The sequence below is a fragment of the Cnephaeus nilssonii genome (assembly GCF_951640355.1).
Source record: "Cnephaeus nilssonii genome assembly, chromosome: 22".
NCBI lineage: Eukaryota > Metazoa > Chordata > Mammalia > Chiroptera > Vespertilionidae > Cnephaeus > Cnephaeus nilssonii.
The window spans coordinates 4157981-4185550 of NC_137093.1; the positions used below are offsets into that span (position 1 = coordinate 4157981).

Consider the following 27570-nt stretch of genomic DNA (forward strand, 5'->3'; position numbering starts at 1 on the left):
CTTGGTCTGTTTGGGCTGCTGTAACAAAATACTGAGTAGTTTATAAACAATAGAAATGTATTCGTCACAGTTCTGGAGGCTGTCAGTCTGAGGTCATGGTGCCAGCAGATTCTGTGGTAGCTGGTGAGGGCTCTCGTCCTGGTTCATTGTAGGTGCCTTCTCACTGTGGCCTCAGTGCGGCCTCTTTTATAAAGCCACTAATCCCTGATTCCATCCGGAGGGCTCCATCCTCATGACCTAAGTACCTCTCACCCGCCCCACTTCCTAATACCTTCATCTTTGGAGGTTAGGATTTCAACATAGGAGTTTTTGGGGTAGACCACAGCATGCATTTATTGAGATGATTGTGTTTGGGGTTTTTAAAATTTCATTCTATCCATATGATGTATTATATTAATTGATTATCAGATGTTAAACCATCCTTGCATATATGGGATATCATTTGGATATCCCCTTTCATATGTTACTGAATTTGCATTGCTAATATGTTATTTTTGCATCTGTATTCATAAGAGGTAGTAGTCTGTTGGTTTTCTTTTTTTATGATGTGCTTTTTATCAGGATAATACTGGGCTTATAGCCCGACAGGTGTGGCTCAATGGTTGAGTGTTGACCTATGATTCAGGAGGTTACTGTTCGATTCCTGGTCATGGCACATGCCCAGGTTGTGGGCTCAGTCCCCAGTAGGGGTCATGCAGGAGGCAGTCAATCGATAATTCTCTCACATCATTGATGTTTCTATCTCTCCCTTTCCCTTCCTCTCTGAAATCAATAAAAATGTATTTTTAAAAAAATAATACCATTTCTTCACAAAATCTTCCCCCAAAAAAGAAGAAAAACTTCCCAATCGGATTATGAGCCCAATATTTTTTAAAATATGTTTTTATTGATTTCAGAGAGGAAGGGAGAGATAGAAATATTAATGTTGACAGAGAAACACTGATCGGCTGCCTCCTGCACACCCCTACCTGCACGCCCCCCACTGGGGATCAAGCCTGAATCCGGGCATGTGCCCTGACGGATAATTGAACCATGACCTCCTGGTTCATAGATTGACGCTCAACCACTGAGCCATACTGGCCCAGCTTTAAATTATTTTTTATTTCTGTAGAGTTGGTAGTAATAACCTATCTTTTATTCCTGATTTTGTTAACTTGAGTCTTCTCTCTTTTCTCTCAGTCAATCTAGCTGAAAGTTTGTTAGTTTTGTTGAAATATTCCAAGAACCAACTTTTGGTTTTGCTGAATTTTCTCTATTGATTTTCTATCTTCTGTTTCAGTAATTTCCACTGTAATCTTCATTCATCCATTGTTTTTAATCACATTGTCAGCATAAAATAACATTCTTACTCCTTTTTCTCCTTTCAAATGAGCAAGAGAGGCACAGGAGGCTCCGAAGAGTTAGAATTAGCCATGCAAGTGTGCTGCGGTGTATGGCTCATAAATGTAGATTTCCTTGTGGTCCAAAATAGGAAAAGTCAACAACTTAATGTGTTTGGCTTTGATTTTATATATTGTATCCAATGCTTGTCCAGGAGCTCGAGTGTTATTTCTTAGCTGGAGATGTTAGTTTTGTTGTGGGAAGTGAACTGCAGTAAGTAGTTCCCCCTCTTGTGTGATAAATATCGTTAAGCATCTCTTATATATCAGGCAGCGTGCTAACCTAGCACCTTTCGTATAAATTGAACTTGTTAAGTAAGAAAAGGTTATATAACAGATGTGTAAGAAGATAAACTTGTTAATTATTTCTTTTATGTTAAACTTCAACTAAGTTCTTAGTTTTTAGCATATTACTTAAAAAAAGAATAAGGATTTAATGCAAATTAGAGACTAGGGTGACAAAGCTAGGAAATGTAAGATGTGGATCCTACCCTTTGGCATTCTTGATCTCTTTGACGAGATGGACAAGCCAGACTTGGGAAAAGTCAGCGAGTCCTGGGAGGTGGGTGGGGGGTTCAAGGAGACATGTTGGTATTTCAGTGCCGGAGAGAAATCTGAGGCCTGAGATTGATCCAGGCGGATGTGTGTTCACTTAGCAGGATGTCTTCAAACACTTCTGTTTTTCCTCAACAACAGTTCCTGTCTTCACTGCACAATAGCCATGGCACACTTAGCAAAACAGGGAGGTTCTGTAGCTGTTGGATAGTAGTTTACCCATAGTGCTGCTTACCTTCCTTCCCTGTGGCCAGTGATGGAACGTTCTGGATATCTTTGGAGGCTGCAGTTAATCATGCACAACTAGCATCTCAAATCGAGACAAAGCACATTTTCTACGGAGTGTTATGGCACTTAGCATTTCATATTCCAAAGTCCTGTGTCCTTGGACGGAAGTTCAAGCTGTCTTTGGAGGGCAGGGCCCAGCTACTCAGAAGGAGCTCCCACCAGAGGACAGGCGCTTGGCTCTGGAGACCCAACGCAGGTACCGGGAGGAGGGTATGTCTGTACCTGGAAGAAAGCCCTCGAAGGGAAATGGACTGATTGTATGTGAGTGTGTCTGTGTGTGTGCGTGTGCTTACATTTGTCTATAAATATGTGCACATCCACGCCTGACAGATCATGCACATTGTCTGCAGGACCCAAGGGTGTGACTACTTAGGCCAGCTGGAACTCAATACACAATAATGAGAATGGTGTTTTGGTGAGAATCCAACCGGAGAATGTAATTTTATTCTGACCTAAATTCTCTTCTGCACTTTCCGTTTTGCATAAATGCCTGTGCTTCCTGTTTTACACCTGAATGCTGATATGTGCTTAAGAAATCCCCTCCGTTTCTTAGGGTGGTTGTAGTTCTGGAAAGCCTTATTTAGACTTGAGTGTGATTCAGAGCTTGAGGTTGTGTTCAATGATCTGAGGCCGGTAGCTAGCTTTTATTTATTAGGCATTTAACTCTATAGAAAGAGGAACTCGGTAGCTGTCATCTTTATTTATAGCCCCCAAATTCCTATTTCAATTATGCCCATATGCAAGCCTTCATTTTTCCATATATTGCCATAATTAATGTGTAAATATTGTTTTCTGTTTTTATACTTATGATCTCTCAAAAACATTGCCACATTTTTGTGTAATATATCCAATTATATAAATGCCCGTGTTTACTTTACAGAATGTGGAGGCTGTGGATCCACGAGGTCGAACCTTATTGCACCTTGCTGTGTCTTTGGGACATTTGGAATCTGCTAGAGTCTTGCTCCGACATAAAGCAGATGTTACAAAAGAAAATCGCGAGGGATGGACAGGCAAGTGTGCTTTTAAAATCTTTTAAAGCCTTTCATTTCAGTTTCTCTTTCTGAATAAAGGCCAGTCTCAGTCATTGTCTTCAGAGTCATCTTTATCTGAAGACTTTCTCTCACAGGCATAGGGACTGGGACAAGGAGATAGGAGTCTCGGATGCTGCTGGTTGATCTACAGCCCGGTGGCCCGGATTATGTCCTGGGCCCAGGCCCAAAGCCCTGAGTAGAGGGTGACTCCTCATCTAGAAAGCAGCTCTCAGTGCAAACCCTTCGCACCATGCACAAGTGTGGAGGCCAGATTTCCCCGAGGAATGTGATGGGAACTACAATGAATCCATCAGGATAAGCAAAATCAAAAAGAAATTATGGCCTTCTAGAAGTGGCCTTTTCCAGTGAAATCCTGGCACTCTTCTGTTCTCTTATTATTGGTTAGGGTAATCTTATGGTGACTGAGCCAGGAAATATACAAGCAGAGCCCTGCTTGCCTGATCTACATGTAACCATAGTTGTGTGATCACATAGTTAAAGCCAGCTTTCTGAAGACATTTTCAGGATTCCATGACCAGTGGTAACAAAGGGGGAGAAGGGGGGGATGGATTTGACCAAGGAGGATGAGGGTTTGAGCAAGAGGCTAAAAGTGCTGTATTTTCTTCTTTTTACCTATTTACGAGCTAGCAATAAGAAGTCGTGGTCATAAATGATAACGTGGGGTTACAGCCTCTCTCCTCTCCAGGAAGAACGTGTTGGTCTTTGATCTATATAGATGTTTTTCAGACTGGCTGTGGAATTTGTCAGAAAGTGTAAGAATACTGGGCCATTAAGTTTTACCTTTTTGTTTTCCAGTTTTACACGAGGCTGTGAGCACTGGTGACCCTGAGATGGTGTACACAGTTCTTCAACATCGAGACTACCACAACACGTCCATGGCCCTCGAAGGCGTTCCTGAGCTGCTCCAAAAGATTCTCGAGGTATTCGTAAAAATATGGCATTGCCATCATTGGGGTTAATGCTGGCTGGCGGCACAGCGGGAGACACAGCTTGACAACCCTGTTGGGCGCCTTCCTGAAGAGCTTTATGAATCGTGAATACAATGTACTGGATACTATAGAGCAGGGGTCCTCAAACTTTTTAAACAGGGGGTCAGTTCACTGTCCCTCAGACCGTTGGAGGGCCGGACTATAGTTTAAAAAAAAAACACTATGAACAAATTCCTATGCACACTGCTAAGTCGGCTGCTAAGCAGGATAGGCAGCGGCGGCAAAAACACCCGGCGGGCCGGATAAATGTCCTCGGTGGGCCGCATGTGGCCCGCGGGCCGTAGTTTGAGGACCCCTGCTGTAGAGCATGATTTCCTGCGTTTCCAGCTTGTTAAATGTATGAGCTCTTCCACAAGTTATGTTTCTAGGTCACTAGACTTACCCTTTCAAGTGCTATTTAAAAAGTAGAACGAAAACAAATAGACATCAAACCATTAATTTGTCTAGATGCCTGATTTCTTAAAAGTAGCATCCTGAGCATAGGTCATCTTGGAGATTGTGTTGGGCATTGGTGACTGGACAGGGATTGTCAGGGTCTCTTGAGGTTCCCAGGTCTGTGTGTATCTTCTCCTTGTCACTCCTGTTACTTCTAGCCATTAGTATTCTGCAGCTTCTAATTCATTGCCTTATTTGATGTACAATTTTTGGGAAGTTTACCTGTCTTTGTGAATTAAAGTGTATGGGCTGTTTGACACTTAGAGAAGTTTCTTAAACAGTTTTACTTCTAGGGTCCTGGGTTGTTTTGGATGATGGTTGCCATTCTACAGATAATCTTTGTTACCTGCAGAAACCATCTTATCCGTCAACCATGTGCCATATTCCCAGGGCAGCAGGAGACGAGAAAGTACCAGTGGTTCAAGTTTCATGCCATTTATTCTCAAATCCAGCACAGACGTGAGCTCCTCAAAACATCTTCAAAGATATTTGTTGATAAATTGGCTTTACGATGTTAGTCATAACACATTTCTTGAGAAAAATGAGCAGTTCTGTGGAGAAAAGGAACAATTTTGCTAGAAGTTAGACAATCACTGCTCATTATCTGAGCACCCTTTCAAGAAATATTTCTATGACATGCAAAGTAAATGCTGCCTAAGATATTAATTTCCATGTACTGCAAAGAAACCTTCCATGACATATGAAATAGTTATATGCTTTGTTTTTAAAATAGGTGTGCGTTTGTACAACGATCACATGGGGATTTATCGTTCGCTTATCTAACTTACTGCAGGAGGAACTAAAAACATCATTTCTCCATTTGACAAAACAGAAAATGACTTATTTAACATGGAGTCACCCCTCATTTTAAAAATTCAAAGTAAAGGATTTTTCTTTCTTTTTTTAACCTGTTATTGATCCATAATAGTGAACTGCATTGCACTGTATTCCCTGCTGGAAGGTATGGACAGCCCATAGCTGACCTTGTGCTTATTGGCACCAGAGGCTGTGGCTGATGTTTTGTCTCATAACACGCTCGCCTTTCTTTTCTGCTGCCCTGGAGAGGGTCGCTGCCCGTCACTGGATCCTGGCTGGTCTTAAACCAGGGTAGATTCTTGGTCTTCCTGCCCTGTGCTTCTGGAAAAACGTGGGTGGTGGGAGGGAACAGAAAAACACCTGGACTTGCTAGCATTTCTCTTCTTGGGTGGTAACTGGAAATTCAGTAGGGTGGTACTTAAGTAGCTCGCCAAGAACCTTGTAGGTCAGAAAATCATCTTAGACAGGGCTGCTGTGGTGGTGAAAAACGTCAAAACGCCACATTCTAAGAGTTAAGAGGAAGGTGGGGCCGAAGTCGTTTGTTAACTGGAGGGGAATATAAACTTGGGGAAGTGATGTCTAGCTGCCTCTTGGTGGTTTCAGAGTGGTCCCGTGAATGTGAAGCCATTTTCCAGAACACAGAGCCTTTCCCAGTCAAGTTCCCAGCCTGATGGATGGAACTGACGCTCCTCTCTGCTTGGAGCAGCCTGTTTGCACGCTGCCTGGTGGTCCCTAAGCCCATCCTCCCAGGCTCCTCCTCATGTTACTGTTATGAACCAGATTGAGCCCCTAAATCAGATTTGACTTTTATCCCCCTCCAACCTTATTGCTTTCAGTTAACTTTATTAACTGTCTAGACATTTTATATCAAGAACAAATCACAGCCTGAATGTAAAATAAGCATTTATTTTGATGGGTTTGCGTTTTGTGTTTCTTATTTTCTCTGTTCTCTCCCCCTCTCCCACTTTAAAAAGCCCCATTAACCCTTACTGTGCTTGTGTTTAGTTAATAGCACCAAGGGTAATTTCTTTTAAACCTTTGTCCTTCAGACTCCAGATTTCTACGTGCAGATGAAATGGGAATTCACCAGCTGGGGTGAGTGGCTGTGGGATTGTAATTTATTTCTGTTTCCAACTCTATTTAGCCTGAATATTGGTTTATTTTTCCTTTATAAAAGTTATATGTATTTTTTTTAATCTAGAAAATGCATAGATAAGAATTAGGAAAAATAGTCACCTATAACCCCACTTAAGCACCACTAGTGTTAGTGCTTTGGGCGTTTTCCTTCTAGTCTTTTCCCCACATGGAGGACTTTTTCTCCCAAGCATCCATAAATATAACATATAGACAGTTTTGTCTCTTTTGTCATTTCCAGTTGACATTGATCCATATTATTCTTTAAAAGGTTGATATTTTAGTAAGACTTACCATAATTTACTTACTTCCTTATGTGGTTTAGCTTGATTCTTTTAAACTCGTTATTCTGAGGAAGAAGATGAGATGAATATTGGAGTAGCTTGTTTTTTACAAAATGGATGTATTTCTCTCCAAAATCTTATGTAAGGCAAATTGACTGACAGTAATTTTCATAGTTGTTCTACTTCTATTTCTAGTTGATCAGTTAATGACAGCTCCTAATTCCCAGTTTTCAGCCATTTTCACTTCCAGGCAAGACGTCATATTTATAATGAAACATTGAAATGGAGTAAAAAGTATATAAAAGAAGAGAACTTCAGATTCTTCTGTGAAACGAATGAGTTTTTCCTAATGCAGATATTCACTCTGATTTCAGGTTTTGTTAAAAAGCAGCACATTTTAGGAATTTGATCATCTGAATGGTGGATCTGACAATATGGCAGCCGCAGCCATATGGCAAAAGTAGCATATGTGAACGAGAAAGGCCAGATGGACCCACTCAAGCTCTGATGGCAGTCAAGGAGGGGAGCTCATTTTGGCATTGAGCATACTCTAGAGCAGTGGTTCTCAACCTTTCTAATGCCGCGACCCTTTAATACAGTTCCTCATGTTGTGGTGACCCCCAACCATAAAATTATTTTCATTGCTACTTCATTACTGTAATTTTGCTACTGTTATGAATCGTAATGTAAATATCTCTGTTTTCTGATGGTCTTAGGCGACCCTGCTAGCGGTTCTCAACCTGTTGCTGTAGAGCCTAAGACCATCGGAAAACACAGATATTTACATTACGATTCATAACAGTAGCAAAATTACAGTTATGAAGTAGCAACGAAAATAATTTTATGGTTGGGGGTCACCACAACATGAGGAACTGTATTAAAGGGTCGCAGCATTAGAAAGGTTGAGAACCACTGCTCTAGAGGAATTCATTTAGAGCTTTCTCCAGACAGGACATAGATCTGCACTTTCATAAAGGGCTATAAAACAGAAGGTCCTTTTTTATTTATTTTTAAATATATTTTTAGTGATTTCAGAGAGGAAGGGAGAGGGAGAGAGAAATGGAAATATCAATGATGAGAAAGAATCATTGATAGGCTGCCTTCTGCACAACTCACAATGGGGATCGAGCCCACAGCCCGGACATGTGCCCTGGCTGGGAATCGAACCCATGACCTCCTGGTTCATAGGTCAACACTTAACCACTGAGCCATGCCAGCCGGGCCATTTTAATTTTTTAAGAGTGACTTCTTGTATCAAGTCCAGTCAGGTCCAACTCTATGTGACAGTCACCATCTTTCTATTCCTATCCTTTCATTAAAATCAGAATACTTATTTCTGGGTGTTCTGCTTGGCCATCAGGTTGTTCTCAGTAATACACTTCTCTTCTTCAGTGCCCTTGGTTTCCAGAATATGCCCAAATGATGTCTGTCGCATTTGGAAAAGTGGTGCCAAACTGCGTGTTGATATCACATTGCTGGGATTTGAGAACATGAGCTGGATAAGAGGGAGGCGTAGTTTCATATTTAAGGGAGAAGGTGAGTGATTTCGTTGTAGTAATCACTGCTCATGCTAAATTATAGAGTGATTTTTAACCATAAAACGCATTCACATTCATGTGCCTTATCTGATCCTTTCTGGGCATTTTTTTTGTTATTCTTTTTTAAATTATGTTTTATTTATTTTTAGAGAGAGAGGAAGGGAGAGGGAGAAGGGAGAGAGAGGTAGAAACATCAATGAGAGAGAAACATCGATTGACTGCCTCCTGCATGCCCTCTAATCTACTGGGGATTGAGCCCACAACCTGGGCATGTGCCCTAACTCAGAATTGAACCCAGCCCTCTTGGTTCATGGGTCAGTGCTCAATCACTGAGCCACATTGGCGGGCTTGTCATTCTTTTCATTATTCACCTCTCAATTCCTGTACCTTACTTGTCCTATCTAATAAAAGAGTGATATGCAAATTGACCATCACTCCAACACACAAGATGGCCAGGAGGGGAGGGCAGTTGTGGGTGATCAGGCCAGCAGAGGAGGGCAGTTGGGAGGGACCAGGCCTGCAAAGGAGGGCAGTTGGGGGCAATCAGGCCAGCAGGGTGGGCAGTTGGGAGGGACCAGGCCTGCAAGGGAGGGCAGTTGGGGGCAATCAGGCCAGCAGGGGAGGGCAGTTGGGAGGGACCAGGCCTGCAAGGGTAAGGCAGTTGGGGGTGACCGGGCCAGCAGAGGGCAGTTGGGGGCGACCAGGCCTGCAGGGGAGGGCAGTTAGTGGTGACCAGGCCAGGCCAGCATGGGAGGGCAGTTAGGGCCAATCGGGCCAGCAGGGGAGCAGTTAGTCGTCGATCAGGCTGGCAGGGGAGTGGTTAGGGGGTGATCAGACTGGCAGACAGAAGTGCTTAGGGGCAATCAGACAGGCAGGCAGGCAAGCGGTTGGGAGCCATCAGCCCAGTGAGATAGGGCCTAAACGGGCAGTCAGACATCCCTTGAGGGGTCCCAGATTGGAGGGGGTGCAGGCTGGGCTGAGGGACACCCCCTGTGCACGAATTTCGTGCACTGGGCCTCTAGTTATCTATATAATTCTCTTGTGTGTATTATTTACCACCCAACATTGTTACTCTCTTATGTCCTTGAGCTTTTTTTTAAAAAAAATATATTTTATTGATTTTTTACAGAGAGGAAGGGAGAGGGATAGAGAGCTAGAAACATCGGTGAGAGAGAAACATCGATCAGCTGCCTCCTGCACACTCCCTACCAGGGATGTGCCCGCAACCAAGGTACATGCCCTTGACCGGAATCGAACCTGGGACCTTTCAGTCCACAGGCTGACGCTCTATCCACTGAGCCAAACCGGTTTCGGCTGTCCCTGAGCTTTTGAATACAAGCCTCTGTCTTGTATCTCATTCATTATATTCCCTCCATAAATGGCATGGCTTATCCAGTGTTGTGCATAAATAATGTATATTTTGTAATCATATATTTAAAAAAGTACGCAGATAAATGTGTTGCTAACAAAGAGTGAAAATTATTTTAAAAGTCTGCATCTCTGGGGAAGATGGCTCAAAGATGCACACTTGGAAAGATGATGCATTTTAACGTGAGGTTTTCTTGGTTTTGCATCTTACTTGCACTGTACTTAGTTATGCCCTTGTTTCCATTAACAGACAACTGGGCGGAGTTGATGGAAGTCAACCATGATGACAAAGTGGTCACCACTGAGCACTTTGATCTTCCCCAGGAAATGGAGCGCCTCACTCTGGACTTGATGAAGCCAACAGGCAGGGAAGTTGAAAGGCGGCTCACGAGCCCAGTCATTAACACCAGCCTCGATACTAAGAATATTGCTTTTGAAAGGTATGAATTGAGGCTCTGCATTTTAATTTCTCACCCCTTTACTGCCATCTTTAGTGGCATGTATGTATTGGTTGGAAATTATGGGTGGATTGGGATTTTTTTCTACTATGGCAGTTTAAGCACTAGCATTTTAAAGTTAATCTCTGCTCTCACCAAATGTAAACCATTACTGACATCCTTCATCATACATCATTTTTATAGCACATTGGTTAAGTCTTGGATAAATGTCTTCATATTCTTTCATGGGCCCTTTCTAATGGATTTTACTTGAATTTTATTTTTGTTTTGGTGTTTGGGGATCCACAAGACTCTCTAGTCCCCAACCATGGGACTTGGAGTTTCTGGAAGCTATTGAATGTGGTTACACTGATGTTAGTCAAATTCACAGCTTTCATATAGTTAAATGTGGTTCTCTCTCCTCAGTTTCCCTACGGTGAGGCCTAATAGTTTAGAGCAAGAGTCTGGAGGGGTTTCAGTTCTATTGCAGACTCGACCTGAAGAAACCTCAGAGAGGTCTGTGTCTCAGTTACCCCAGATGGGAACCTCGTGTCTGCTCACCTGCCTCTGGGCTGCGCAGAGGTGTGGAGGGCCTTTGTAAGGGAAGTAGACGCTGTCCCTGCTGTGCACCGGGGGGTCTGGAAGAGCCCTGAGTGTTTGCCTAGGATGTCACATCCAGCTCTCTGTAAAGCAGAGCAGCATAACATGAGCTACTGTGAACACTATCCTGGAGTTAGGTTTCCTTTGCTCTTCACAGATATACTAACAATCCTATCTTTTTCTTTTCTTCATTTCCAATATAAAATTTATTAATAAAACTGAGCTTTCTATTGAGTCATATAGAAGACTTGTTCAGTGCCCTTTTCCTTTAGTTTAGATCGAGCTGTGGAATTAGGGTATTTGCTTGTAGCATAAGAGAAAACCAAAACTCCAGGTATGCTGCTGCTTGGGCGGGGTGCTCCCTGAGGCAGGGTCAGTGCCGCACCGTCAGCCTCCCCAGATGACAGCCATTGTCTTCCAGGACAGCAGCTGACCGTGGCTTTACCAGTAAGGATATGGGAAGACATCTCCAGTCTTGGGCACCTGCCCCTGCAGACATTTAGCCTAGGGCTCTGTCCCTAAAGCCGGAAGACAGAGGAGCCTGCCCTCACTGCCATATCCCAGCAGTAGTGACAAGAGCTGGGAGAACTGACCCTCATCAGCAGGGCTGCTAGCTGACTGTGTGGCTTAGGGCAGGTGGCTTCATCTCTCCAGGATTCTGTTTCCTCGGCTGCTTTATTCTGTGGTACTCAGAATTAAAGTATGTGATCAGTGAGCATCTTGTGCATCGAGGAAGGATCTGAGGCACTCTTGAGTGTGAGGTTTGCTACTGGAGGTATGAGCGTTCATTTGATTGAAGTTGGAAGATGTGGATCTCTAATATTATGATAGTCATTTTCATCCATTTCTTTTTTCTAATCTGTTACTTGGGGCTTGATGCTTGTAAATCAGTGCCCTTCTTGTATAAATTTTTGGCCTAATATATACCCTCTGATCACATTTTGGGTTTTTCTCTTCTCTGAAAGATCATGCTCAACTCATCCTAAACAAAGTATTTCCTGCCCCCATCACAGCTTTTCTCCGAATTGTGTAGCAGCCTCCAAGCCAGTGCTTGCTCCAAGCCAGTGCCTTTGGTGTGGTGGTCTCAGTGGAGACAGGCAGAGGTGAACATGGCAAAAGAGGGAGCTGAGAACTCTCGTGTCATCTTCAGAGGCCTCTGCATGTAAAGTTAAGTGCCAAGGAGTTATTAGGGTCTTGGTTTTAAACTAGGATGTAGACATTGAATTTAAGAACTAAACTGTCAGAGGACTTCCAGTCAAGAGGGCAGATTAGTGGCGGATTTTGTGAAGGAATTGGTGCTGGGTTAGTGGATGTTGCTATCTGCAGATTACCCCACAGGAGATGCCTCTACTGAAGAAATACCAAAATAAGTTCTTTAATTTAAAAAAATATATTTATTTTTATTGATTTCAGAGAGGAAGGGAGAGGGAGAGAAGGACAGACACATCAACAATGAGAGAGAATCATTGATCAGCTGCCTCCCACCTGCCCCCTATTGGGGACTGAGCCCACAACCCGGGCATGTGCCCCGACTGGGAATCAAACCGTGACTTCCTGGTTCATAAGTCAACACTCAACCCCTGAGCCACACTGGCTGGGCAATAAGTTCTTTAATTTTTAAAAAAACAAAATGAAACCATCAGAGATTGAGGATGAAAAGGAAACGGAATAGTCAGGGTTGTGGATGAGGGAGGTGAGTGAGGAGCATGGTGGTTCCAGGGAGAATAGTGCAGCTGTTGGCTCAGTACACGTGAAGGAGGAAGTGGAGTGACCTGGTCATCCTTCAGTCCTTCGGACGACTCTGTGCCAGAAAAGGAATATTTCCTGTGCTGAACTGTCAAGTGACTTAGTGACAGACAGGAACTGAGGATTGAATTTGTTAACCAAAAGGAATATCTCGATTTTCAATTATCAATGACTAAGAGGGGGCTCCGGTTTATTAATCAGTTAGGTGAGGTCTCTAGCCCCCTTCACCCCAGAATCATTTTGTTTCTGAAATGTCACTTGGACATAGCTAGTAGTTTGTGTAATCCCTTTAGGATTTCTTTCTTTCCCTCCAAGGGTCACGGCGTACTAATTGTGGACAACTAATAGGAAGTTTAAAGCTTTGGGCCCTCCTTTCTCTGATGGGCTGTAATGCATACATAAAACTCCTATACCCCACCTGGCCTAATTTCATTTACTAAATCCCATTAGAAGAAAAGCAAACTGTTTGGAAACACAATATGCAAATGATCGCAGACCTTCTCTGTGACTTGGCTAACATGCCACCTGATGTCCCACTTCACTCCAGGCTCTGAGCAGAAGGCAGGCAGCTGCCCTACACAGGGCCAAGTGCGCAGTCACAGTGGAGCTAGGATGTGATGTCCTAGACAAAGGGGCAGTCTGGCCAGGGCTCCCTGTGAGTGGTAGCATTTCCCAGGGTGTGATGCTTTGAAAAAGAACCAGAGCCTCTTGGCTGCTGTTGGTTCCTAAATGCATTTTTTCAGGAATGTGTTGAGTGGAATAACTGGGTTTTGGGGCACTTTACCAATGCCGCAGCTGCTGCTGGAATGCTGGGCTACTTTAAAAGCAGTTCCACAGAGCTGGGATCAACGGCCGGGCTGAAACCCTGCTTTTAACACCCTTTCCCCCTGCTGCACCTGATCAAATGCGTGACTGACTCCCACGCCATTTTGGAGGCACTGATGGTTTTTCCAAGCAGCTTGCCACAGTGATGAGTTCCTTCCCCCAACCCCCACTCTCCCAAGGAGCAAGATGGTTTATGCCTCCTTGTTCTGATAATTCCTCCACTGACTGTGGCTGCTTATGGGACAGAGCCTCTGACATCTGTGCCCATAGTTAAGATGACCCAGATAAATGCTCTGACCCACATACTACCTTGTGGCGAGCCTTGGATGCTGGTCATGTCACTCACTCCTTTAGGACAGCTGTCCAATAAATGTCACCACCTTTGTTGCCCGTGCTGGCAATTTTTATAAAGAAGCCAAGAACGGAGGCTTTCTGTGCCAGGGGTGAGGCAAACTGATTAATAGCTGGGAGGGGGGCGGGAGATGCTTCAGCCATCTGTCACTGGTAACATCCTCTATGGACACTCGGACCATGGTTTCCAGATGTCCTTCACTAACTGAAGCTGGGGGAAGAAACTGTAAAGGCTGCAGGGATAAATCTGAATGGCATATTGTACATGTAGAAATTTGTGGTGTTCACTTTTTATCAGAACTAAATCCGGATTCTGGGGCTGGAGGACAGATAAAGCAGAAGTTGTTAATGGTTACGAAGCAAAGGTAAAAGGAAACTCTTAAAATAAGATTTAATATAGCAATTTAGCTTCTATGCAAATGAGTCTGTTCAGATTGTCATGCATCTGTGCCATGGAGATGCTCTGGGGACTAAGTACTGTCTAGTGTGTCTCTCACTTGGATTTTTATCTTATTTGACTCTCAGAAAATGGGATAGCATGTCCCAAGGAGGTCTCTAGTTATGCCAAAGAGAAACACTACTGTAGAGAAATGAGGACAGGTACCAGTTGTCCTGGTAAGAATGAAAAAAACACAGACACACACACACACACACATACACACAGAAAGGATTAGACTTAACATGACTGTTCATCTTTTTTTATAACCTGAGTGGGTTTTTAAAAAAATACAGTAGCTTTTATGAGTCTCCATTTTTTGTAGTTAGCCTATGTGCAACCAATTGGCCCACAGCCCACTTACATGACATCAGTGAGTTTAGAACATAGTTGTCATAGTGGAGACGACAGCTGGCATTTTGTCCCTGTTTCCTGGCCCTGCAGTACAGCAGGGATTGATGGCTCCAGGGGACGGAGCCAGGCACTGCAGTATCCTCTGGTGACCTCTGAGCAGCAAAGAAAGCTTACGTCATGCTCAGCAAGATGCATTTAGTAACAGTCATTCCAGTGCTGAGTGTGTTTCCTGGACCGTTGAACGTATGGCAGATACAGTTAATTCTCTGTTAATCGAGACATTTGATTTTCCAGACCCCCATAGTTCCCAGTCAACCTTGATAACAGAGCATTGACTCTGGCAGCTACAATGATTTTTGTCAATATCTGGCATGCCTTTAATAGTGACTTCTGGTTGTAAAGCTTATCAGTGTAGAGAACCTTTGTTCACTCCCTTTTCCTCCTGCCTAGCGGATGGCTGTCTTAGTCAGCCCTATTATAAGATGGCCAGAAATCAGTAGAAGTCCTCAGTGCAGGTTCGGATGCCTTAGCACAGTGGTCGGCAAACTCATTAGTCAACAGAGCCAAATATCAACAGTACAACGATTGAAATGTCTTTTGAGAGCCAAATTTTTTAAACTTAAACTTCTTCTAACGCCACTTCTTCAAAATAGACTCGCCCAGGCTGTGGTATTTTGTGGAAGAGCCACACCCAAGGGGCCAAAGAGCCGCATGTGGCTTGCGAGCCGCAGTTTGCCGACCACAGCCTTAGCACAATAGAAACGCAGGGGGGAGGCCTAAAGTGCAGGACCTTCTTTGAGAGCATTTAGCAACAAGAAGATGAAACCTGTCTGTTACCTCCTCAGTATTTAAAACTGTCTGAGATGCAAAGTGACTGCTGAGGCCTTCCTAAGCGATCGCTTGTGTGTTTTCTCTGAAGGATCCTAATGATTGTTAACCATTTCTCATTTTTATTTTGCTGGATTTCTTTTTATTTATTTTTTGGCTTCAGCATTCTTGCTCTTGCTATGCTTATTTTTTGAGTTTTGATTCCCTATGTCACTATTTTCTCTTGCACACGTCTCTCAAGGTTTATACCGTAAATAATGTGAGTGTGATAACCAAAATACGGACAGAACATCTGACCGAGGAAGAGAAAAAGAGATATAAAGGTAATTCTCCACCCATTTTTAAAAAAATAAGTTGTGGTGTGTCTTTTTAATTGATTTCAGAGAGAGAGGGATAGAAACATCCATGATGAGAGAGAATCATTGATCAGCTGCCTCCTGCAAGTACCCTACTGGGGACCAAGCCCACAGCCTGGGCATGAACCCTGACTGGGAATCGAACTGTGACCTCCTGGCTCATGGGTCAGTGGTCAACCACTGAGCCACACCAGCTGGGCCTCCACCCCTTTTTTAATCCTAGAGAGAACCTTTGTTGGCTCTGGTAAGTTTTGGGGTTAATGTGACCAGGTGTACTAATCCTAATACTGACTTCCTTTTTATAAAAATTTCCTTAGTCTGACTCATTCTTGGAGATATTTCTCCTTAGTTGGCTTCAGCTATAATTAAAGCGATTCACGAGGACTTGTTTATATGTTATGAAGAACAATTGTTGGGTGAAAAAGTAGATAAGGCTATTGGAGAATATTTTCACTGGAATAAGTGATTTGGTCCAAACTATCACAATGAAAAATTTAGACAGAACTTGGGCTCTGAGCCAAAACATTGCCAATACATGGTCGCCATTGCCCAGCTCTGCCAATGGCTGGTTCTGTGGCTTTGTGAAGTTATTGACCATCTGTGCCTCTATTTCCTCAAAAATGAAATAGAAGTGCTTCTAGATCTTAGGAGTTACTGGGGGGATTAGGTGTGTTACTACAAATAAATATTTAGAGCAGTGCCTGCAGTATGTGGCTAGCACACAGTTATTGTTCACCACCACCACCGCTATTGTTAACTATGTTACCACAATACTATGACTTTGACAAATGAGGACACTGAGACCCAGGACACGGACACATGGGCAGTGACCATTCAGGATGAGATTGGAATCCAGATCTGGCTCACTCACAAATGCAACCTCTTTCCACAATGTTCTGCTTTAATTCTTGTAATTGTTGTTCATCTAGAGACACTACAAAAGATAAATTAGCTGATGGTTCTTGTGGATGATTTTATGAGTCTGTCCATAAATGATACCCTGATGCAGGTAGCTAGTATCAGAAACTTTAAAATATGATGAGAATCTTTTTCTATAGTCACAAGTAAAGTATAATATTAAACAGTAAACTTTTCGCCCCTGTATAGCGGACAGGAACCCACTGGAATCCTTGTTGGGAACTGTGGAACACCAGTTTGGTGCTCAAGGGGTAAGTTGAAGCAGCGAGCTCTCAGCACAATTTAAAGAAGATGACTTCCCTGTGGGTGGGTGGCGTTTACTGAATCTCTAATAGGCCACTCCGTTTGAAAAGGATATAGGGTACTCCCAAGCTGGAATTTGAGACACTCTACTGGAAGAGAATTAGATGACCGAGTCTTTAAAAATAAAGATTTTAGGGGAGGGGTAGTGATTATAGAAAATCAGGTGCTTTCTCTCTTATGTGTTATAAACTAAGATCTCTCTGTAAAAATTTAAATTAAAAAGGATTCAGGATTTTACATTTTAACAAAGCACCTTAACAATCGTTTCCTCACTTGATCCTTACAAATAACTCTATGAAATTGCTACAGTGGATGTCCCTGAGGGTCAGAAATATGAAACTACCTTTCCAGCATCACAAGCTAGAGAATGCAGAGCTGGAACTTACACCCCAAGCCTCCCAGATCTCATGTGCTTTCCTATCTCTCTCTCTATAATCAGGAGATAAAAATGCAAAGGAAAGTGGAGAAGTATTTTGAAATGGAGAAATGCATTTGATTTGCCATGTAGCTTGGTAATACCTTTCTAGATTTTCTTGTTCTGCGCAGTAACTTAATTTTTAAAACGTTAATGACTAGAACTTCCTGATCTGTAGCTGATTAACATGTCCGCCTCAGAGACTGAGTGCCATAGGCCTCCACTTGTGAGCATCACTTGGCATTTCTGATTCCCCTGAGTTCTGGCTCGGCAGGACCTCACCACAGAATGTGCCACTGCAAATAACCCCACAGCCATCACACCTGACGAGTACTTCAATGAAGAGTTTGATCTGAGAGACAGGGACATCGGAAGGCCGAAAGAGCTGACGATCAGAACACAAAAGTAAGAGAGATCTAATGGCCATTTTCTTTCTTTTCAAATTGATTTCAGAGAGGAAGGGAGAGGGAGAGAAAGATAGAAACATCAATGATGAGAGACAATCATTGATTGGCTGCCTCCTGCAGGCGCCACACTGGGGATCCAGCCCACAACCTGGGCATGTGCCCTTTCCTGGAATGGAACAGTGACTCCTGGTTCATAGGTCTCATAGGTCGATGCTCAACTACTGAGCCATGCTGGCCAAGGCTCAATGGCCATTTTTCAACTTATGGATTATTTGTTTCAGAACTGTGCTGTTTTATGGTGTCACGTTCAGTCATTTCTCTGTCCCCTGCCTTTAAAAAGAATTTTAAATTACTTTACAAAGGCCATCTTTTATTTTTTAAATATATTTCTATTGATTTCAGAGAGGAAGGGAGAGGGAGAGATAGAAACATCATTGAGGAGTCGTTGATCGGCTGCCTCCTGCACGCCCCCTACTGGGGATCAAGCCCGCAATCCAGGCATGTGCCCTTGGCTGGAATCTAATCTGGGACCCTTCAGTCCACAGGCCAACGCTCTATCCACTGAGCCAAGCTAGCTAGGGCCCTTCTTCTTCTTCTACTTTTTTTAAAATGTATTTTTATTTATTTCAGAGAGGAAGGGAAAGGGAGAGATAGAAACATCAGTGATGAGAGAGAATCATTGGTCAGCTGCCTCCTGCACACTGGGGATAGAGCCCACAACCCGGGCATGTACCCTTGACTGGAATTGAACCCAGGACCCTTCAGTCTGTAGACCCTTCACTCTATCCACTGAGCCAAACTGGCTACGACAAAAGCCCATCTTATTAGCCCTTCCCAAGTAGAGTATAGATTGGATATTTATTTTACTGCCAACAGCATCCATTGATTAAATGAAATGGTTTCCACCAGCTAGCAGTGTCTTCATTCTTGCTATCAGCTAAAGCTCTGATTGCCAGATTTCAGAGTGATCTGAATTCCCCATTGGGAGTAGTCCCCTCCTAGCTCAGAATTGAGATGTAAGATAACTGGGAAGACCGAAGGGTGAGCAAGATGCTGTTCTAGCCTACTGCATAGAATTCAGTTTCCCTGTCTGATGGTCATGTCCTCAGCCTTTTCTCCGTCAAACCCTGCAGGTTCAAAGCCACACTGTGGATGTGTGAGGACTTTCCTCTCTCCCTTGTGGAGCAGGTCATTCCCATCATTGACCTGATGGCCAGAACGAGCGCTCATTTCGCAAGACTGAGAGATTTCATCAAATTGGAATTCCCACCTGGATTTCCTGTCAAAATAGGTACCGTTCAGTGAACCACGGGAGCACTTGCAGGTTGTGCCCTCCTTGCGGGTGACAGATGTGCTTTAGGGCATTGGAGCACTTGCACCAAAAGTAGCACACAGGAGACATACAGAGGAGGCCACAGCCTCTAGTTTCATTGGGCTTGAAGAAGTGTCATGACACTTGGTCATTTTGCATAGCAAAATTAGGAGATTCCCCAATCACCAGTTCAATTTATTGACGTGAAAAGGCATAAAAATGTGAAACATTCATTGTTTCAATACCAGACCTTAAGTGAAACTTCAAATTAGATAGTTAATTGAGGAAGACAATTGATACCAAGATCCTTTGACACATAAATAGGCTTAGGGCCTGAAGTAGTATGCATAATACCATATACAATACATGTTACTTGGGAGGAATTTATATTTTGGATAGTTGTACATTCATGACACTTGAACCCTGGCTCAATCATTTACTTACTGTGATCTAGGAAAAGTTGCTTAATCTCTCTGAATCTCAGTTTTCATATCTGTATATTGGGAAGGGTTGTTATGAGGATTAAATGAAATCATACTCATAAAGAGTACTTGGCAAGGTACCAGCATAGTAAGCACTCGTAGCTAAGTATTAAATGATGGTTATTATTCTCAGTAAAGTTATTTATAAAAGCTTTTATTTTGTTAGAAATTCCCCTGTTTCATGTATTAAATGCACGGATTACCTTTGGAAATGTTAATGGCTGTAGCACTGCTGAAGAAACTCAAAATGTGGAAGGAACCCAGGCAGATTCAGGTAAAAGAAAATGGGGTTTTGTGATTTTTAAAAAAGAAAATTCTTACATTTAGTCATTATACTAATTATTCTGTTTGAATTGGAGTATCTTATAAAGTAGTTCTCTGTACTAAATCAGGAAAATTTTGGATTTAGTTTAAATTCAATGAAAAAAATTGAGAATGTTTATTAAAAACAGCATATTCTTTTTTTTATTATTATTATTGATTTTTCACAGAGAGAAAGGGAGAGGGATAGAGAGTTAGAAACATCGATGAGAGAGATACATCGACCAGCTGCCTCCTGCACACCCCCCACCGGGGATGTGCCCGCAACCAATGTACATGCCCTTGACCGGAATCGAACCTGGGACCTTTCAGTCCGCAGACTGACGCTCTATCCACTGAGCCAAACCAGTTTCGGCTAAAAACAGCATATTCTTTAAAAATGACTTTATTCCGGTGTAACGTAGATACAATAAAATGCTCTCATTTTTAAGTGTGATAGGTCAATGCATTTTGACAAATGTAACCACCTCCACAGTCATGAGAGAACATTTCTATCGTCCCCCCAAATTTTCTCGGCCTCCTTTGCTATCAAGTCAATTCATATTTTGGATGCTATTGTAAATGGATTTATTTTCTTAATTTTTATTTTGCAGTTACTCGTTCTAGTATATAGAAATATAATTGAATATTTTTCAGTTTTTAAAAATTATGCTAAAATAGTGTTCTGTGTCTTAGGCTAGTTGAAAGATACACAGGTGTTTGTTTTACATTTTTTATGTTTACATATATACACACTATTTTATATGTTCACTGTATTTCATAATAAGAGAAAAAAGAAAAAGACACATTGCACATTGGTGTGACTGTGTGTGTACACACACATTCCTCAAAGGACGCATGAGTAAAATACTGGTTACCTCTGGAATTTGGACATAGGAGAAAGGGTACAGGGAGAGAGATCTTCACTTTTCATTTTATAGTCTTCTATATTTTTTTATAACTCTGCATTAACTTTATTACTAAAAAATAATCAAGGCAAAAAAAAAAAGAAAAGCGGTATTCTAACTTTTTAAAAAAATATATTTTAATTGACTTCAGAGAGGAAGGGAGAGGGAAAGAGAGATAGAAACATTAATGATGAGAGAGAATCATTGATAGGCTGCCTCCCGCACGTCCCCCACTGGGGATCAAGCCCGCAAGAGGGGCCATGTGCCCTTGACCCGGGACCCACCGAGCCAAACCAGTCAGGGCAGTATTCTAATACTTTTATCTGTCAAGATTATTCCTCAAAATCTCTCTCACAGCCCTAGCCGGTTTGGCTCAGTGAATAAAGCGTCGGCCTGAGGACTGAAGGGTCCTGGGTTTGATTCCAGTCAGGGGCACATGCCTGGGCTGTGGACTTGATCCCCAGTAGGGGGTGGGCAAGAGGTAGCCAATCAATGATTCTCTCTCATCATTGATGTTTCTATTTCTCTCTCCCTCTCCCTTCCTCTCTGAAATTAATAAAAATATATATATTTTTAAATCTCACATCTAGCAAACTTTTATTTTAATCTTATCATTTTTTAATTTTAAAAATGTGTATACAAAGGTGAAGTGGAAATTCATATACTAACTCAGATACACTCTTTGTGTTCCAGCTTCCCCGGTCACAAACTTTGAGGTTGATCAGTCTGTGTTTGAAATTCCTGAATCTTACCATGTTCAAGACAATGGCAAAAACATGCACCTGCAGGACGAAGACTACGAGATCATGCAGTTTGCCATCCAGCAGAGCTTACTGGAATCGAGCAGGAGTCAGGTGCATTTATCAGAATAAAGGGCAGGGCATGGGAGGTTTTACCCTCCCATTTGACCTCTTCAAATAACAACTTTGGCATATTTATGGTATTTACAGAAATTGTTTTGTATTGTACACACCTGGTCTTTTCCAAAGGTTATTACGAGATATCTCTCTCTCTCTCTCCATATATGTGTGTGTGTGTGTGTGTGTGTGTATAATAGAGAAATATGCTAATTAACCGGGACGCCATAACAGGTCGACCGGACAGAAGGTTGCGCACGCAGCGTTTCGGGCAGGGCAGCAGGGGCCTCTGTGCGCCTGCGCTGAGGGAGGACCTGATCAGCAGCAGCCGGGGCTGCTTCAAGGGCCAGAGAGGGAGGCAGGGCCGGACCGGCAGCGGCCTTGGCTGCTGTAGGGCCCAGAGAGGGAGGCAGGGCAGGGCCGGACCGGCAGTGGCCATGGCCGCTGCGGGGCCCGGGGAGCGAGGGCTCCTAATCTCATATAATCTGCATAATCCTGTCAGCATCACTCACAGGATGTCTCCTGACAGACTTCCCTTTCCTCATGTTCACCCGTATAGCTAACGGTTATATATCTCTTGGGGTTGCTATGTAATTTTCTAGTATTGAAACAGTAAATTCATAATAGTTTACACCATATTTTCCCTAGAATGTTACCTGTGTCAGTAGTGTCATAAGAAGGTATGTGGATTTTAATTTCAGCTTCCTCCCCAGGAAGACCAATCATCGTGTTTGTTGCTTAGTAAGGGAACGATGAAAGTGTTGGTTGATGCTTTGTTAATGTTTTTTTACTCAGATATTTTATTCTGTCTTAAGGGGTATAATCCCAGACTCTTTGAGCCTCTAACTGAAAGTACTAGTAGAGCTAAGGACAGGACAGACCGGCGTTAAGAACAGTTGCCTTCTGTTTTCTTATGTGATTCTTCCTCCAGGCCTCACCAGCCTGGGACAGTCCAGGGCATGTGGTTCTCCCCCGTCACCAACTCCTTCTGTCCCCTCCCTCCTGTGGCTTCCCAGGGCTCAGGTTTTTGACATTCTGCTTTTATTCTTGAGTCTCAGAGCTTGAATAATGTGAGCCCCACTATTCCCCTTCATGGACCCCATTCATAGAGCCATTCAGTTTTCTGAGGCTGCTGGGCCAAGGGCCAGACCTCAGAGCAGGAATATTCCCTATGAGAGCCCTCCTGGGAGAAGATCCAGCCCTGGACATCACTGTCAGTCCATTACCGCTTTTCTTTCCCTCGATTAGTGAGCTGCTGTTTTCCTCCGGGGCCTACATAAACCTGCTTGACCACAGTTTTACAGAAAGGAGTGGCAAAGTCACAGATGACAGACTCAGTTAGGCACGGCTTCACGATGGGCAGTGGGGATGCATTGAGATGCAACGTTAGACGATTTCCTTGCTGTGCAAACATCATAAAATGCACTTACATAAACCTAGATGGTACAGGCTACTACACTCCTAAGCTATATGGTATACCACCATCATGTACACGGTCCATTACTGACTAAAACCTTGTCATGTGGTGCATGACTGTATTGAATTATGTATTCTAACCTTGCTCTAAAAGCATTACCTGCTTTGTTCATTTAAACTTTGCCCAAGGTTAGCTACTTTTTAATAGACTGATTTTTTTGTCAAGTATGAAAGGCTGTTAAGCAGGGTAGTGTACCATATACTACCTGGCACTTAGGTGTCATTTTAGAGATAACTTAAGTCCCTATTAGTTTTTCACACACTACTCTGAATAATGGGCATGCAAATATTTTTAATTTTGTTCTTGCTGCTTTATTTTCTTATCGGTATGACATCTATTCCTTCTAAGAGATATTCATGTCCATCATGTTTGTTTTTCCTAGGACCTTTCAGGACCAGCTTCGAATGGAGGGATCAGCCAGACACATGTCTACGATGTCCAATATGAGAGGTAACTGACATTAATTCCTGGCACAGGCACTTGGTACACACAACACTGTGCCTGGCGGGAGAGACCTGATAAAGTGTTAATTCTCATCCTGCTTCTTGTGGCAGTTACTCATTAAAATAGCTGTAATCTCTTGGTGGCTGAGTTTCCAGGAGTGGGTGATAGCACTGCTGACTAGTTCACAGGCCAGTGCCATTGGCAGCCAGGCCCCGAGGAAATGTTTTCTGATTTGCCTGATCTGCCAAGAATGTGTGATCACACAGCGTCTAAATGCCCTCAGTGGGACCTTTATATAATTTTAAAGATAATGGCATTTTGGGGAAGAGCTACAGAGATTATTAGATTTTCTTCCTTTATTTTTAAACTAGTGGCCCAATGCATGAAATTTGTGCATGGAGGGGGGGTTCCCTCAGCCCAGCCTGCACCCTCTCCAATTAGGGATCCCTTGGTGGATCCAACTAACCGGCAGTCGGACATCCCTCTCGTAATCTGGGACCGCTGGCTCCTAACTGCTCACCTGCCTGCCTGCCTGATCGCCCCTAACCTCTCTGCCTGCCTGCCTGATCACCCACCCAACTGCCCTCCCCTGCCAGCCTGATCTTGCCCCCAACTGCCCTCCCTTGCCGGCCTGATCTCGCCCCCCAACTGCCCTCCCCTGCCGGTCAATTTGGTTCTGATTGGTCAGTTTCTATGCCAGTCAGCATCAAAAGCTCCGCCTCCTATGCAGCCATTGGCTCCTCACAGTTCACCCAGATTTGGTTCTGATTGGTTGGTTTCTATGCCAGTCAGCGTCTCCGGGCCTCATCAGAGAGGTGGGGCTGATCAGCAGCCCCCGAGGAGGCCCGAAGAGAAACAGAGGTGCGACTGCTGGCGAAACCCGGAGAGAGAGAGAGAAAGGCAACAGCTGATCAACAGCTGCCACGGAGGCTGTGGATCAGACCCTGCCTCTCTCTTCGGGCCTCTCTCCAGGCCTGATTCACAGCTCTCTCAGCAGTCAGTGCTGGGTCACCACAGCAACCTAGCACTGACTGTAGGACTGATTTCCGGTGTTTGGTTGAGCCTTCGGTCGTTTTGGACATTAGAGACCCTGGCTCTTTTTATATATAGATGGAGGAAACCAGAAAGATTCATTTTACAAAGCATTTCCCTAAACTTTGGGCATATGAAAACCTGTTGAAGAACTTGGGTTTTGCTTCAAGTAGATCCAAGTTTAGTTCCTAGCCCCATCACTTAGTAGTTGGGTGATCCTGGACAGGTTTCTTAACCTCTGAGCCTCAGACTTCTCACCTGTATATAGCCTCTGTGCTCCCAGAGTCATGGGGGATTGAATGGCATTATGCACGCACACAGTGTGCACTTGGTAAGCAGTTAAGAATGTAGTTGCTACCATTGCCATGATGGTAATAATAATCCCTTTCTTTTCCCCCTCTTTTTCCAACCCAGGGCCATCCAAGAGAGCCTCCTCACCAGCTCGGAAGGCCTGTACTCTGGTGCCTCAAGTGAGACAAGCCATTTTGATAGTGATTTGCAGCTGGCCATGGAGCTCTCTGCCAAAGAGCTGGAGGAGCAGGAGCTCCGGCTCCGGGAGGAGGAGGCGGAGCTCCAGCAGGTCTTACAGCTGTCTCTCACTGAGAAATAGACCTTTCTGCCCACAGCTGCACAAAGCAGAGCTCTGGGCTGCACGCGGGTGCTACGTTACCAGGGCCCTGGGGCTGAGGGACTGACTGCACCTCGCATGTGCACAGCGGACGGCAGCTGCCCCCTTCTTTACGCAGAGGTGCAGGACCAGGGACCCCCAGGTCCATCCACAACACTCCCCGGTGAAGGGGCTGGGGACCGGCAGGCCACATCTCCAGACCAAGGGGAGGAGAGCATCGTCACTTTCCATGAGCTATGTTGGCTTACAGGTCACATTTTTACTACCAGCTTTAGACAAAAAAACCCAATCCCCGCAGATCTGTAGGTTCATTTTTACCAAGGAGTGATAACAAAACAAGTTATTGCAGAGTCAGGGTGCTTTTATATAGGAGAGCAGCAGCCTTTGTAGAGTGTGGTTTATGAAAATTTATGATACTTTACAGTTCACCAAAGAAATGGATAATCTGTGCCGATCTACTCCTTTATTTTTACCTTTATACAGGGTTTCTAGGCCACCATCACTGTTCCTCCTCCATCTCCACCTTATTCCATTCTTTCCATCCCTAGCTACAGTTAAAGAGGAGATGTGTACAGGATCTATTTTAGATTAGGGTTAACTATTTGCATCAAATTAAGATATACTAATGACCATAAATGTTGCCTTAGCCTTAAAAATTACTAATAATTTCAAACCACCTCACTTCATTCATTGTGGGATCTGATTTGAACTTGTAAAGGCAGTTCCTTTGAGCGTAGGATCCTCCAGGCTAAATCCAAGGCAGCTAATCCTGGCCCTGAAGGAACAGCTAGAACTGAGCTTTGTTCTTGCAGTGGGCAGGCTGGCCAAAATACCAGACAGCATAGAACCAAACCACACGTGTGTGTGCCACACTTCCCACGTGGAGGTCCGGGAAGACCCCACCCACTGCATGTCCTCGGCTCGCTAGAGGAGAAGGGGTGGGATTAGAAAGGGAGCTACAAATGGAACTCAGTGGCTCTATATTCAGAAGGGAAAGTGATGATTCCACATTGCTTTTTAGAGTTCAAATCAACATCTTTCTCGATAAATATATTTTTTAACAGAATCTTTTTATTATTTTTAAAAGATATAAAAACTATTCCCATCAGTAGCAATACAAGGTTATACATTTTAACCAGATTTTCTCAGGCCTTTTTTGGATACCTTTAGTAGTTAACTATTTTGTCTAACCCTTCTGTAAATAACCATCACAGAACATACAGCTGAGGGTACCCTCACTCTGGCCTGCTCTGTGTATTCATGCTCACAGCTGCACTGAAATGACCTGGTAAATAATATCCTCCTGTTTTACATCAGTTTCCTGTGTGTTGGGCTTCTTTTGGGATGGGAAGAGAAACATGAATTACGTTCCAGTTAAAGTCTGTAATACAGTTAGCATTGCCAGTAAAATGTTCCTAGCCACAAAGAAATGTGCTTTTGATTCAATATAACCACCTGTCTTTGTCATGGTCTGACCAAAATTCCTTCTCTGCACACCAGGCCAGTATACGCAGCATCACCTTTGTTTCAAATACATACCTTGGCATTTTGTTTACTGAATATTTACCTTGAGTGAGGACACATCTTGGGAATGGCTGCAGTTAGGCGACACTGTTTACTCACTAAGGTGAACCATAAGTAATCTCTTATGTTTGCATTCCATTGTTCTGCTTCCCAGTGTCTCTGACTTTATCCCAGGAAGTCAATTAAAAAGGGACTGAGCTTTTCGTCAACCTGCCTGCAGTGTCTTTCATTTATGTGTTCACTCTCTTAAAATGCAAAGACTGCTTCCTTAGAGGGTGCTCACACAGCATCCTAGACAGCCTGTGAGTCTTTCTCTTCTCAGGCTGTTTTTCTAGCCACTGAATGAACCCACGCTTGTTTTGTGTGATACTGGAACATCAGAATGCCCTCCCAATGCTCCGTTGTATATTACAAGGTGACATGCTCCTCCCCGCCTTCCTGACCAATCATAGTCACATGCCCAGTGCTCCTTGTCTCAAATGGAAACTAGAAGCAAGGCTGCTCTCAGGCCTCTGCAGCTGGATCTGCATGTAGGCCTCTGGCCTGGAGATGGACTGGCTCTTGTGGAGTAAGGAAAACCAAGTCAGCATCAGCTCTCTAGGTGATTGAAGAAGCTCTCTCCTTTGAAGTTGAAGGGCTTTTTTTTCTTTTTTAATCCTCACCCAAGGGCATGCTTTTCATTGCTTTAGAGAGAAACATCCATCGGCCATCTCCCATACATGCCCCAAATAGGGGGTCGAACCCGAGACCTGGGTATTTGCCCTAACCCAGAATCGAACCCGCCACCTT

At 43.6% G+C, this 27570-nt stretch overlaps 1 protein-coding gene across 1 annotated transcript in view; it reads left to right on the forward strand.

The window, feature by feature from the left end:
• ANKRD13A (ankyrin repeat domain 13A) overlaps nucleotides 1-26990 on the forward strand; it is a 35820-nt gene extending 8830 nt beyond the window's left edge. The window contains exons 2-15 of the mRNA XM_079762815.1: nucleotides 3103-3235; nucleotides 4073-4197; nucleotides 6567-6612; nucleotides 8328-8471; nucleotides 10092-10281; nucleotides 14099-14165; nucleotides 15660-15741; nucleotides 16882-16943; nucleotides 17685-17815; nucleotides 18951-19108; nucleotides 19778-19885; nucleotides 21513-21673; nucleotides 23536-23603; nucleotides 25044-26990. Coding sequence (XP_079618941.1) covers nucleotides 3103-3235; nucleotides 4073-4197; nucleotides 6567-6612; nucleotides 8328-8471; nucleotides 10092-10281; nucleotides 14099-14165; nucleotides 15660-15741; nucleotides 16882-16943; nucleotides 17685-17815; nucleotides 18951-19108; nucleotides 19778-19885; nucleotides 21513-21673; nucleotides 23536-23603; nucleotides 25044-25239 — 1671 coding nt within the window. The 3' untranslated portion in view covers nucleotides 25240-26990. The remainder of the gene's footprint in view (nucleotides 1-3102; nucleotides 3236-4072; nucleotides 4198-6566; nucleotides 6613-8327; nucleotides 8472-10091; nucleotides 10282-14098; nucleotides 14166-15659; nucleotides 15742-16881; nucleotides 16944-17684; nucleotides 17816-18950; nucleotides 19109-19777; nucleotides 19886-21512; nucleotides 21674-23535; nucleotides 23604-25043) is intronic.
• Nucleotides 26991-27570: the final 580 nt, after the last annotated feature.